The sequence below is a fragment of the Aegilops tauschii genome, chromosome 3 (assembly GCF_002575655.3).
Source record: "Aegilops tauschii subsp. strangulata cultivar AL8/78 chromosome 3, Aet v6.0, whole genome shotgun sequence".
Taxonomy (NCBI): Eukaryota; Viridiplantae; Streptophyta; class Magnoliopsida; order Poales; family Poaceae; genus Aegilops; species Aegilops tauschii.
In genome coordinates, this window is record NC_053037.3 from 141,741,005 (window position 1) to 141,755,497 (window position 14,493).

Below are 14,493 nucleotides of genomic sequence, written 5' to 3' on the forward strand. Positions count from 1 at the left end.
AATCTCTAAAAAGACTTATATTTTGGAACGGAGGAAAAAGACATATACCTCCGTTCCTAAATGTAAGTCTTTTTAGAGATTCCACTACAAACTACATACGGATGTATATAGACATATTTTATAGTGTAGATTCACTCATTTTGCTCCGTATGTAGTCCATAGTGGAATCTCTAAAAAGACATATATTTAGGAACGGAGGAAGTACAACGCTACTTTGTACAGTCTAAAACATGTATATGTATTGATTGTGAGGCTGCAAAAAAAGAGTATAATGGGTCCTTGTATGTCTATTTAAATTCATATACCCGGTGAAGTGTGTAAGGTTGAACCAAACTGTAGGCCATCACTACACTACTCTAAGAGGTGGCTTATTACTGAATTAAAGATGTTGGCATTTAGTGCATAAGTAAATACAGAAAGCACAATGATAACATAGCTGCAGAGCCACATCATAAAAAAGTATATTATATTACCACTTTGCCATATTTATTCACAGTTAAGAGGGAGAATGATAGATCCATCACCAGCCGCAGAAGAATAGAAAGGAAGTAACACTAATTCTCATATCTTGAACCAGTGTGCTGCCGTGACCCGTCACTAAGGTCAAACGTTATTCCCCATCGCCACCGCCACACTGCTGTTCTGCCCCTGCTACTGAATCGAGGCCGAGTGACATGCACACAGTGGTGCACTGCGGTCATGAGGAAAGGCAACCCAAATTTTGTCTTAATTCGCTCTATCTCATAATCCCTCGCCTTCAGTAGGTTGTATAGCTTCTTGTACTCTACAATATGATAGCACATGACATGAGAATTAATGATAGCACATAGTGACATGAGAATTAGTGGTACTGCATGTCTGCTTCAGGAAGCTTGTTTTCTAGCATGTCATCAAAACACCTAAACAACAATTATCATTAATAATTGTTATTTCCTTGTAATCAAACAACAAAGGAGCTGCTCGATCAAGTATTTTCCAAGCCAATTCAACCAACAATGTTGAATGGTTTTGCACTACTGAAATTGGTCATGACCATCTTCAATCTGAAGGAGCACGTCTCAAAATTAATTAAGGAAAACTTGCACAAGCATTAGTAGTCTAGTACTATGATCTAGGGGCTATTGATCTTAAAAACAAGTGTAACCAAATTCAAGCATAAAAAGCTGAACCAAACATCTCCACTCCATTGCCAAGTACAAACAAGCTGTCTATGTACGAATCTCATCTCCCCCTCCTGAAAAAAATGTTGAAATCGTGGTACTGGTAGCACAAAAAATGCATGTTCGATCGCACTAAGCCTATGAGTGACTCTACTGATTGCTAGCAATCACTGACGATATTACCCTAACAAAATCTCTCCCCAGCAATCCGTTTAACTTGCATAGAGAAGAACCGCCTTTCAAATGACGTGCTCAAACTAATACATAATTCAGTTTGCATGCATTTACTAAAATCGAATTGTCTAATGCATGCACATTCTCACTGGCGCTGCTTATAGAGAAGCTAAATACATAATTTATTATCCAGACTAATTTTTTGCGATCAGTGAGGTTAATAGTCCCCAAATCTGGCTGAAGCCAGCATCATGGATATTTCTAGATTGTGTAAACATTTACTGCCGGGAAAAAAATGTAAACACCTCTGCTCCTCCTTGACATCTGTCGCCGTCTCCACTACCATGTCATTGGGTCGTGGTCAGTGTGGCGGAGGACGAACTCGATCTAAGCCATTAAAAATGTATGATACAAAAACAAAGCACTCCATCCGTTTGCCTAAAATGGATCTGTATGAAAATTCTTGTAGTTCTTAAGTATTTCACAAATCTCGGCAGCAAGTAACCATCAATGTTGAGACTCCTTCAATATCTGCACCACCTCTGTTCATAAGTAATTGAAATATAAAATTAAATTCAATATAATAAAAACTGAGTGACCTGAAAGTGGATTTTAAAACATTCGAATGGAAATGTCACGAGGATTGCTTTCCCAATCTTCAGAAATTGAAACATGTATCATCATCAAAATTCAGTTACAGAGTTCAATTTCATATTTCAGGTTCTCCCAGAAAACATGATAACGCAGAGGCTTCAATCTAAATCCATAAGTGACTAATTTCAAGTGTGGGGTACTAAGCATTCCAACTGTGAAACTAAATTCAATCCAGACCGAAATACAGAAGAACTAAATAAGGTTCATCTTGGCATAGATAAACCACAACTTTTAGAAGTGCAAGGCATTGGAAATTCATCTCCAGAACATCGAAAACCCAAAGTAAGTTGCGAAATATTTCCAAACATCTAGAGCAAAATTGTCTGAGTTTCTGACGCATTATCCACTGAATTACCTCAACAACTGCATCCAGTAGCAGCCACCCAAAAATATCTCCCGAATACATCCTCGCAGAAAAACCCCTAGTGCTTAGCTCAAATCAGCATGAAACTACATGAGGATCCAATTCCAACCAAAGCAATCTAACGGGGAAGGGAGACGGTGGAGATGCAGAGGCCCAGGCCACGATGCGCACCTTGGCCTCCTCGATCAGATAGTCAATACTCCCTGTCGCCTCCGCTCCATGGCTCGGCCACTCATCACAAGTGGTGGAGGAAGATGCCCACAGTGGTCAGCCCGTCCTGGCTGTGCAAGCGGCCCCGGATCCGGGAGTGGTCCAACCTGTGCATGGCGCTGCTACTCCTTTCCGCCGGGTTGTGGATCCCAGCGGCATCAAGGTAGGAGAAGAGCTATGCACAACCGCGTCGCTCGTGATGATACATGAACGGCGGACCAGGTTGAGGCCCTCATCAAACTCGTGATCTGACTCAGAGTACAAGCCCATTGAAGCGGCGACTGTGGTGTTGGCAGAGGTGGAGCTAGCAGCTTGTAGGGGAATGAAGAAGCTTCATCCGCGGCCATGATGCAGACGAGCGGCGACCGATTTTTCTCGGGAGACCAGGAGGGAGACGGGGAATACTGGATCGGGGCGAGGAGGTTGCGAGGATGGAGACGTGGGACGTGTGTTCGTGAACTTCGTGGGTAGCGGCTGTTTTTTTGCGGGGATGGTTTTTTTTTGGCTAATTTTTTTCGCGCGGGACACGTCGAGGTGGGGAAGGACACATGCCATCGAGGGGTCGGAGGGAGGTCGAACCATCACGACGTTTGATTCTCCTTTAATAGTAGATAGATACAGAGGCTAGCCAACTCGCTCTGAGGGAGCTCCCTTGATTTCCTGCTTCGTTGGCCGTTGGATCATGGTCAATTTGATCTTTGACTTCATTTGGGCCGTTAGATGCTCGCTGCTCTTGCTGGTGGTTTTGACCGCGTGGTAAGTTTACATGGCCAATGACCGGTGGGCTCGTGTTCTGTGCCTGTTGGCTGGGTGAGCCGTTTCGAGGTGCGGGTGCGCCCTCTCCCCGCACGCCGCGTGCGCGTCGCGCCATTTGCGGGGGCGTGGGTAACGCTGCCCTCGAAACCCCCCTCGGCCCAATCCAATCGCCCGCACGCCGCAACCCTTCCTCCCTCCTTGATCTCTCTCTCTCTCAGCCGCCACGAACCCTAGCCCCTTTTCCTACGATCCCGCGGTCGCTGCCCTTGCTCCATCCGACCTCCCTCGTCAGCCGCCGCCGCTATGGCTCCTCCGTCCTCCGACTATGTCTCCGCAATTCATCCTCCATCCCTTTCTGCTCGAGGTGCTCATCGGCCCAGGTCGTGAGGAAGCCGCGTGAGGAGGAGCCCAGGTCGCGAAGCCGCGTGAGGAGGAGAGACCTCGCCCGAGAAGCTGTGGGAGGAGGGCCTCAACCAGAGAGGAGCGGCTGCCAGCCATGTAGTCGGCTCAGCTCGACGCCGTCCTTGGCGTCCGGGCCGCGGCAGACCCTAGCGCCATCCTTCAGGAGTCTTCACGACCTCCAGGTGCGCATGTGAGTCCCAACCATCTCACTCTCTCTTTCTCCCGCACACTTTCTCTCTCTCTCGTTTTGTCTTTGAGGTTGCAGATGCGAGCACTAGCTGTTTGTAAAAATGCTAAGTAGGACTGCTTAGAGGAGTATAGTATGTGTGTTGGAGAGAGAGGGATGGAAAATATGTGACTGGAACAAGTGGAGAAGAGTAAACTGCACTGGATCCACATACTTTCTCCAGCTCCCTTCAAAGCTAATGTATTTGGCCCCACCACTTTATATACACCAAGAGATAAACTGTCAATTTGTCTTATGCTTTCTTATGCTGTAGTGGGTCAATAGATTGTACGATTGAGCGGCTAATTGTCAAATTTAGAAAAGTATAAGAGACAAGATAAATTGCAATCTTGCATTGTCTACTCCTCTATTGATGTGGCTCTTTGTTTCTGAAGCTTTCAGGATTTAATAATGAGTTATCTTGGGCTTCATTGGACAAATGATCTACCTGGAGCAATGATACAGGTGAGTCTTTTATTTGAAACATTGAGACCAGTAAATTATTTTGGGCTGCCCTTTAATGTCTGTAGCAAATGAAAGCGTGGTGTGTTTGTTTTGTCTTTCCTTTCGAACCCTCAAGTTAATGCCCACTTTTCCGAATGTAAGCTTGATTCAGTTTTATTTCATTCTTTCTATGTTGCATTGGTCTGCAAATAAACCATGGTTTGTTTCATAAAAATCGATTCATAAATGTAGGTAAATTATTGATGCATCTGAGCTGCTCTATCTTATTGTTCATCTACTGGACTGGTTTTAGTTGATAATAAATTGTTCTCTATTTCAAAGAGCAACAACACGAGATTGTGCGCTGTCTTGCTCCAGGTGCATGTCGTTGCCCTCATTTCCCCTCTGATTTGGCTTGCTTTACCTTGCATGAAGTTGTATACTTTCAACTTTACAGAATTATATCAAGTTCGCTTTCAACTGTACTTGGCTACACCTGCAACATGATGCATTTCTCTTCCAGTTTATTGAATATGTGAAGTTGTATGTTTCAACTTTATACAGAGTTATATCAAGTTTGCTTTCAACTATACTTGGCTACACACATGTAACATGATGTGTTTCTCTTCCAGTTTATTGAGTATAACTTTAAGGATTGAATGTTCTATCTGGTCCTGCCCTATCACTCATTTAATTGTGTGTTAATTTGCTTACAAACCTCCGACTGTACAGCATACAATGCGCCAGGTTCTACTGCAACAGTACGACATACAAAGTGATGGAGGAGAGGTGTTCAGAGAAAGAGTTATACATGTGCCAGGTTCTGAAGGTATGTGAATGTAATTGGATATTTTCAATTGCAAATCATTCCCTAATATTGTGCTTATTTCTGATCCTTGTCCTCTGACGCTCATTTTGTATGTAGTATGAGGATCCGGTGCGACAGGAAGCAGCTCTGAATATGGTTCCTGTAGATGAACTTAAGGAGAAGGCGCTTATTTCACTGGCCAAGGTTTTTGTTTCTGCCTCTGCTTTTCATCCTGATGTTCTCAATATTTCTACATAACCATGTTTCTTTGAACTTACCGATAAAGGAAAGTTATTGTATTTTACTATTATAAATCTTGATTTAACACCATGACTACTCCTCGATACTTTTGTTGCTGTAATGGTGTGGATTGCTATATAAAGTTCTATGTTTGAAGAGATGTGTTGTCAGAAATGTGTTTTTGTACGTCCTGGCATGTTTGTTGTCCATAATTCAGTGATGAAGTAATTATCTTAGCTACACGGTGAATCTCGATAATCTCCCAAGGAACAAACTTGTGGCCCCTGTATTTTTTATTCAAATTGGTGCAAAATGTACTTTCTAGAAGTTCAAAATAATAATATCCATACCCATTATAACCTGGATGTTAGTTCTCTTTTGTTCACAGAAGCAGGGAATCAATCTTGATAAAAGTAATCATCTTATGTGATGAATTATTTCAGGAAACATGTGAAAAAGGTGGGATCTTTCCGTCGGCTTTCGCAGCTGGCTATATGCATCATAGAGCATCTAATCTGCATCAACTTTAGCATGGTGAGTTCTACTCCAATTTCTTTGTGTTGTCGGCCTTGGTGATTGTTCCTCTGGAGCTCTAATTGGCCGATGGACTTTTAAATGTTTCCCTGCAATATTCGTTTCTTTGCCTGCAAGTGTTTTTTCTGTGAGCTTGCTCTTATACTGAATGTTATCTAGGCTCATGTGTATAAAATAAGGGTCTCGATATGCAAATAAATCTTGACACAGTGGACTTGGTTCTTTTACATTTCTGAAGTATCTTGTGCTTTATGTTATGATTTCTTTTCTTATTTCCCACTGTGACTATGTTCGAAGATCAAAACACATCACGCCACTTGGTCCATGTTGTGCCCTCCATATTTTTTATGTACCTTCAGCTTGAAAAACGGTTGCCCATAGCCTACATGTTTTCAGTTCCTAATTTGTATTATCGCCATGTCTCATTGAATAATAGAAGGCAATCAATGAAGGATATTATTGTGAATAATTCGGTGTTAATGCTCATAGGTGTGGAGCGTCGACCACGGCGAGCTTGGCTAATGTCAACACGTGAAGGTGAGTTTCACCCAATCCCTTTTCACTCCTCTCTCTCTCTCCCTCTCTAATTCCATCTAACTCTGCAGCTCGGCAAGCTTATGCAATGTGCTCTGTTTCCATATTTTTTATTGTTTTAAATAGATATCACTCAGGAGAGCATGTTCTTTAGGTTAGCATTACTGTGAAGGACCTATACCTTCCTGTTTAATTGATTATGTTTGCACAACATGTATTTTCAAAATTAGTTGTTCATGTGCGAAGAATTTTGTTAGTTTTTAGTTTAAAAAAGGTATACATTGGTTCCTAATTTGACCCAAGCAGCCAAAATGGATGGATATATTTTTTGTGGTGTTCTAAGGGAAGCAGGCCCTCTGTTACAGCTTGCTAGCCATTTTTGTTTGTGAATATGCAAGGGTTCCTTGCCTTCTCTACTCTGATGTTTCGGGTATTTGATAGCCTTGCTGCACACGTTTTGTTTGAGTGATGCGTTCTTAACTGAAATGTCTTTGTGATCGTACTGACATGTTATATTTCGTCCTCAGCTGGGTCAAGTACAGAAGACGAAACACAAGATTCAAGATCACTCTCCTGTATGTGATTATTTACTCATTTCGAGCCATTTTGCAACCCAGCTTGACTTCTTTTATTTTGTGATCTGAGCTATACACACCAAAATTAGCCCACGTAAGTTTGAACCATATCTGAACATGTTAGATCACTCTCCTGTATGTGATGATTTACTCTATGGAGCCATGTTATGACCTAGCTTGAGTTCTTTTATTTGCGATCTGAGCTGCAAAATAAAATAAAAATAGTCCACGTAATTTGAACCATATCTGAACATTTTAGTATCTGAATACTGAAATTACCAAACATGATCTTCACTTCGCCATGTGTGACACCACTGAGTACTTTAACTAAGCTAGCTGTAGTAATATTACGTTTTACATGGCTATGCAAGTTAAAGGTTCTAATATAGTGTACGTTTATCGATATTTTGTGTTATACTGATTAATATACTTCACATATAAGTTTTAAGCTAAGAGCTCCTAATAATTGTTTCTCCTCTTTGCAGTTGCCATTTTAGTCATATTTTTGCTGAGATAAAGAATAATATTGAGATGAATTTCCTTTCCGATGATGAGATTGGGTATGCCTATGTTTTGTATTTTTTTCAGTATTATTTTATTTCAGGCTTCAGTTAGCTGAGAGAGCTAAGAGATAATATGGTAAACAATTTCTATCAAGTGGGTGAGCTCCATTTTTCAAGGTAAGTCAGGTGACAGCCAAAAATAAAACCAAGGAGATGAGTCTCTTATCAGTTGATTTGATCTTATCCAGGTTCTATTTTCTTTCAGGCTATGAGTTACGATGTCTTGGTTAGAGCTACTACATTCAAAGAGTAAATCTGTTTCGTTGTACTGAATTTATGTACATTGTATGAAAAAGGTGCATCTATTATGCCCTGTAGAATTTTCAGCTGAGCAATTGTGTAGACTTACAAAGCTATCATGACAGATGTTAGTGATTTCTGTATTGGGGCCATGTTACATCTCTAGGGTTGAATTAATGGCTAGAAATTCAGAGTTACATAGCTGAAAACAGGGTTGCAAGCTGCTTATTCAGTATTTTTAACACTCATGGAAAAGGTATATGCTCATCCTAAATTTCAAATTATTATTATATCACATAACTGAAAGTGCATTAGACCAATGGTGTTATCAGAAATAAATTTCTGCCCCATAGCTGAACCGTGTCTTTTCTCAGTGTGTATATATGTTAGAGATGTGTATGATTCAGATAATTTTCTTCATTTGTTAACTTTACCAATGTATGGCTGACATGCTTCATTATGTTATATCACATCTGAAAGTGCATTATACCGGTGGTTTATTAGAATGGATAATTTCGGTCAAATAATTGAGTTCTTTTCTTCGGTGTATATACAAGTTACAGATGTGCATGATTATGTTTATTCTCTACATTTGGTAAATTCACCTATGTATGGCTGACATACTTCTTCAGGTTATGTTTCTAAAGCTCCATGCTTAATCATCCAGAATGTTTCCAAGTGACTGCTTTACACATGGGAGACTGGATGCATGGAGGAGTTCAAAGAAGCTGGTGTTATGTTACATATGGTCTTCAAGCTGATGTTATGTTTCTTCCATGGTTTGTATATTTGTTGCAAAAACATAGTACAAGAAAAAGATCTATGCTCATGAAGATGGCAGAAGGGAACTACATGTGCAACAAGAACCACCAACGCTGACCAGTTGGGCGTTTGGATAGTGGTAGTGCACAAAAATTGCTTGCCGTATAGAGTCAATGTAATCTACTACTAGCCCACTTGCTGATTTTTATGTTATGAAATTATAGTTCAACCATAGTATGTATTTACACTCCTGCTGTGAGATTGTACTATATAAATTATGGGAGGACAAAGTAGGCCTTTATATGCAAATAACTCCTTGTTGAAATGAGTAACTTGAGCCATTTGGCACAACAGGTCTATTTTCTTATTTGCAATAATGTGCATTTCCTTTTATTCTACTGTGAAAAAAGTTTGTGAGTCATGACACAAGAATTCTCTACAGTTACTATAACTAAATATAAGATGAACTGCAAAAACATCTTATATTTAGTTACAGAGGGAGTAGGTGTTTGTGCCTATAAGAAATGCTAACTTGAAATCCAACAAACAATGACCAACCTACACTAAAGTAAAACTCTGCAGACACAAAACAAATACTAGACAACTTAAATGGTTTCTAAGCACTTTTTTATTAGAAAACCGAGTCTACTATTGAATTCTATGCTCTAAGGATTGCCTACCAAAGGGGTTATTTTTTAGTATAACTATATCTATGCTTGTTTTTCATCTTAACCTTTTCAGATAACTGCATGCTCATGTATATATTTTGAAAGAGAAGTCTTTCTTAAATTTTCATATAAAAAGGGTTACAATTCATTCCTTTTGTTTACCATAGGCACATAGGTTAGCCTCAATTTATTATGATCCTTTTGTTTAGAGTAGGTGCAGAACCGAGACATACCCACATTGTGAGAGCTGATGATGATTCTATTACTTGCCGCCTGCAACGTTTATGTCTTTGTAAACAGCATAACTAATGCCATATGGTTTCCAATGTGACTAAGATCTAAACTATTGATGAGTGTAGTTTCTAAAGCACAGAGTTGCTGAAAAATGGAAATATTTTCGACGGGCCATGATTTTGAATGGGACCTTGTGCTACCAAATTATAATGTGTATATACATCTCATCGTAGATAATAAGCCACTTTTTTCCGCTAAAAGCGATTAGATTTGTTACCATATGTGCTTGCCCACAACTAAACAAAGTAAAACATAGATTTTCTTTTAAATGGGACTCTATGCTACCAAATTAAAATGTGTATATATATACATCTCATTATAAACAACAAGCCACCGTTTTTCCTGACTAAAGGAGATTAAATTTATTGCCACATGTACTTGCCAAAACTAAACCAATTAAACCATGAATTTCTTTTCATCGCGCACATGAAATGTTTTCAATATAACATGATTTAACACATGGGTTTTCTACTACCAATATCGAACATGTCCTTGCAAAATGAAACTATTTTCATCGACAACATGGCTTTAGCGGGTCTCTGCGCCATTTGGCGCAACGGTTCTTGCAGCATGAAACTATTTTCATCGACAACATGTCTTCAGCGGGTCTCTGCGCCATTTGGCGCAACGGGTCAACTAGTTTTTAAAACACATCAAACCGGCAATTAGTTTCAATTTTTTTTTCATTTTGAGATTTTAAATTGCATTGATTTTTATGCGTGGATAATTTGTTGGATTTTATATTGATATACATTTATTTTTAAAATCAGTTTAAATGTGACTCAAAATTTCGAGATTAAAAACAGTTCGGACCGCACCGAAATATGCAAAATTTTGTATAATTTTTTAACCGTGGCCACAATATGGGCTATAATGCTAACAAAAAGAATATGGGCTCCAAAAAAACCTTAAGAATTAGCAAATAGGCTGTAAATTATTAGAAATAATGGCAGATGGGTTGTATGATGTTTTCCACAGATTTGAGGCTTTCCTAAAAAAAAAGGTTGACGCACAAGCAGCGACTGTTGGATGTCCATCCAACGGCCGTCGTGCTTCTTCAATCTTTGCTCTTCCTGCTCCAGCCGCTCAAACAAGTGCCGGCGGGACTGCCTGCTCCCTCCTCCCCGCGGCCGGCTGTGCTGCCGCGCAGGCCTCACCGCCCCACCGTACTCCCATCGCTGGCCTAGCCATCCCTCTACTCACCCACAGCTGCTGTTATTCTCCGGCGACGGCAGACGAACCAGTAAACCCTCGTACAGTCGTACTCCCCTCCGCGTGGGAAACAACTGCCGAGTCTTCCCTGCCTCCATGTCGTTCCCTTCCTAGGCCTCGCCGCCGTCCACCGCCCTGGTGCTCTCGGCGCGGCCTGGTCAACGTGGTCAACGACCGACATGCATCTGAAGTGGACTGTATGTGGAGAGGCTGACAGCTGGGTCCACGGCCGCACGCAAGGAAATGCCTCCTTATTACGCACAAAATAATGATTCCTTCACCTGACATCTGGGACCCACCGAAAGGGCCTCTGTATTTCGTGAAAAAACGTTACCGCCGCTGACAGCTTGGACCCACCAGCTATATCTTCGTACCCAAGGAAGTGCCTCCTTATTACGCACAAAAAAATGAATACTCCCCCTGCTAGCTGGGACCCAGTATAGTGGCAGGCTGACTTGTGGGCCTACTAAGTTGACGGGGACGGAGGGCTTTGTCAACTTAGTGAATATGCACGATTCTAGCTCCAGTGACCGTACGATGTCCATCCAACGGCCGTAGTGCTTCTTCAACCTCTGGTCTTCTTGTTCTAGCCGCCCAAACCAGCGCCGGTCGTGCCTCGTGCTCCTGCCTCCCGTGGTCGGCTGCGATGCGGCGGAGGCCTCACCGCCCCTACTACTCCCACCGCTGGCCAGGCCATCCCTCTACTCACCCACACCCCCTGTTATTCTGCGGCGACGGCAGCCTCACACCGCAGCAAACCAGTGAACCCTCATACTCCTCTACGCGTGGGCATCCATTGCCGCGTCTTCCCCGGCTCCGCGTCGTCCCCTTCCTAGGCCTCGCCGTCGTCCACCGCCCTGATGCTCTCGGCGCGGCGTGGTCAACGTGGTTAAGGAACGGCTTCCATCGGACGTGGACTATACGTGGAGAGGCTGACAGCTGGGTCCACGGCCGCATCAAGGAAGTGCCTCCTTATTACGTGCAAAATAATTATTCCTCCACCTGACAGCGGGGACCCACCGGACGGGCCACCGTATTTCACGAAAAAACGTTTCCCCTGACTGCTGGGACCCACCAGCTACATCTTCGCACGCAAGGAAGTGCGTCCGGGCAAAAAAAAATGATTCGCCCCTAACTGCTGGGACCCAGCAGCTACATCTTCCCAGGCAAGGAAGTGCGTGACAGTCGAGACCCACCTGGTCGAAGCGTACATAGCGTTGTCATTCTCGTCGCGAACGTGTACGTACATACTGGTCGATGTAGAGGCGCGCACGTGTCGTAGTAGAGGCGCGCACGTAGCATGTACACGTACGTACATCGACAAGTATGCAAGAAAGAAAATACGGCCACGTACGTACATACAGGCAGGGTCTCGAACGCCTACTCGCGCATACGTACGGCCAGGGCTCGTGTACATGGCTGGGTCGAAACGGAGAAACTGCGTCGTCGTCATGTTCATGGGGAGCCAACGGCTGGGTCGGAACGGAATGCATCATCGTGTTCATCGGGAGGGCTTGGACGGAACAACCGATGGAAACGAGACCTGGCGTACCGCAGAACGAAGGAAACGGCCTTGTGTTCGACCGGACACGGTCGAAATGGGATCCTGTTCATCGGGAGGAGTCTGACGTATGACAAAACGGAGGAAACGGACCTCCTACGGTCGAAACGGGGGTCCTGTTGATCGGGAGGGGTGTGGCGTACCGCAAAACGGAGGAAACGAACTTGTGTTGGAGCGCTACGGTCGAAACGGGCGTCCTGTTGATCGGGAGGGGTGTGGCGTACCGCAAAACAGAACTTCACGGGATACTGTTCATCTCCACCGTCGACCCCCTCCAGCCTCCACGGGATACTGTTCATCCATCGTCGAGGTCCTCCTGCCTCCACCTGCGACTGTTCATCCACGGGCTCCTGTTCATCCAGCCTCCACCGCGCGCTACTCCACCGGCTACTGTTCAACCAGCCCTCTCCACGGGCTCCTGCTCAACCACCCCTCCACGGGCTACTGTTCATCCAGCCCTCCACCGTCTACTGTTCATCCTGCCCTCCACGGGGTGGTCCTGTTCATCCAGCCCTCCACGGGCTCCTGTTCATCCAGCCCCAACCGGCTCTATCGATCGGGGTCCTGTTCATCCAAAGGCAACACCACGGGGTCCTGTTCATCCACCCCCACCGGGAACTGTTCATCCAAACCCCCCCAGCAACGCTCACTGTTCATCCAGAGGCAGCATCGATTGGCTTCATTTAGCAGCAGTAGCGAGGGAATCGCTCGATCGATCGCTCGGGTTCAGTAACGCGTAGCCTGCAGTGCAATCGCTCGGGATCAGTTAGAGCCTAACGCCTCACACCCACGCGGGTGCGTGTACGGGAGAAACGCGCATCGCTCGGCCCCGACCACCCACCGTAACCGGGAACACCCCGATATTTTCCTCGCCCTCGCTTCTACCATGGTTTTTTCCGTCATGGACGGCCCGAAGAATGTCATGCAACTGCGTCTCCGGCCCGCCCAGGACGAAAAGCCCATTTTTTGTCATGATTTTTTGTCATAGAAGTAGGATCCCACCACATCTATGATGATACCAGGTTTTGTCACAATTATCGTCATAGAAGTGTCATAAGTATGACATAATTTTTTTTCGTTCAGCCCAAAATGTCACGGATGTGTCTTTTTTTGTAGTGCTAGAAGGAGATTGTTAAATGTGAGTGTGTGTTTTACCCATCCAGGCGGAAGTTATGTGCACACAAGAAGAGAACGATTCGATGTGGCGTTAGGGTTGAGGGTAATTAACTACGTATGGAGACATAGAGACCTTGAACGTGCATGTGTGAGAGGTATACATGTATACGTGGGATGTGTGTGTGTGCGCGCGCGCATGATCGAGATAAAAGAAAGAAGACATAAGTCATAAGATCAACGACATGGGAGAGACGGATCGGTATGACAATATGCATGCATGTGAGAATGCAGGGAAGAAGGCCCGACAATTGAGCATGTGTTTTTGTCTTTAAGAGATAGTGGCGTGGGCTGGAGCATGCATCTATGGCGAGCAGAGGGAGTGAGGCACAACGATTGTGCAAAAGAGATCAACCTATAAATAAAAGAAGGTTGATGGAGAAACAAATAAATAGAAATATAAAGATGCTAGCTAGTGTGCGTTAGAGATAGGAGTCGAGTGGATCAAAAGGCTGAGTTATGTGTGTGGGTGTGAGAGAGATGAAGAAAGGGTGCATGTGACTCACATACAAACAAATATCGGAGAGAAATGAGATCCCGAGAGACGGAGTTTTGTGTCTGCGAGAGAGAAAGATATTTCACAATGAGAGTGATAGCTAGAGAGACATATGAGGGAACGCAAGATATCTCTAGGGAGAGAGAGTGTGTGTGAGCGACATACAAGAGAACAGTGGAGAAATATGAGACCCTGGGAGACAGAGTTTGTGTTTGTGTGTGAGAAAGAGATATTTAAGAGGAAGAGTCGTAGGTTCTCATACCTAAGGAGCGAAAAACATCTCTGTATGAGGGGTGTGCGAGTGGCACACAAGGGAATAGTAGAGAGAAATGAGACCCCGGGAGACAAAGTTTTGTGTTTGTGTGAGAGAAAGAGATTCCACATGGAGAATCATAGTTAGAGACACATAGTAGGGAGCGAGATATACTTAGAGAGAGATAGAG

The 14,493-nt window shown here is 43.6% G+C and overlaps 1 protein-coding gene and 1 long non-coding RNA gene across 2 annotated transcripts; one reads left to right on the plus strand and one right to left on the minus strand.

Annotated features, from left to right (window-relative positions):
- Positions 1–452: 452 nt before the first annotated feature.
- On the minus strand, positions 453–3,336 carry LOC109749541 (uncharacterized). The gene is made up of 2 exons (XR_012204479.1): positions 1,640–3,336; positions 453–784 (listed from the first exon to the last, which is right to left on the minus strand). It is a non-coding gene; the product is annotated as an uncharacterized lncRNA (long non-coding RNA).
- LOC109749540 (uncharacterized) lies at positions 3,336–8,971 on the plus strand. The gene is made up of 8 exons (XM_073511675.1): positions 3,336–3,902; positions 4,349–4,411; positions 4,733–4,768; positions 5,123–5,219; positions 5,316–5,402; positions 5,882–5,972; positions 6,462–6,509; positions 7,034–8,971. The coding sequence occupies exons 1-5, from the start codon at positions 3,336–3,338 to the stop codon at positions 5,318–5,320; spliced, it is 768 nt and encodes a 255-aa protein (XP_073367776.1). The 3' UTR covers positions 5,321–5,402; positions 5,882–5,972; positions 6,462–6,509; positions 7,034–8,971.
- Positions 8,972–14,493: the final 5,522 nt, after the last annotated feature.

What these genes read in the sequence shown, in the direction of transcription:
- LOC109749540 (XM_073511675.1), top strand. Translation starts at nt 3,336, where the DNA reads ATGACCGGTGGGCTCGTGTTCTGTGCCTGTTGGCTGGGTGAGCCGTTT. An exon ending in GGAGTCTTCACGACCTCCAG is followed by an intron (nt 3,903 to 4,348) that starts GTGCGCATGTGA and finishes TGAAGCTTTCAG; the next exon opens with GATTTAATAATGAGTTATCT. An exon ending in TACCTGGAGCAATGATACAG is followed by an intron (nt 4,412 to 4,732) that starts GTGAGTCTTTTA and finishes TCTATTTCAAAG; the next exon opens with AGCAACAACACGAGATTGTG.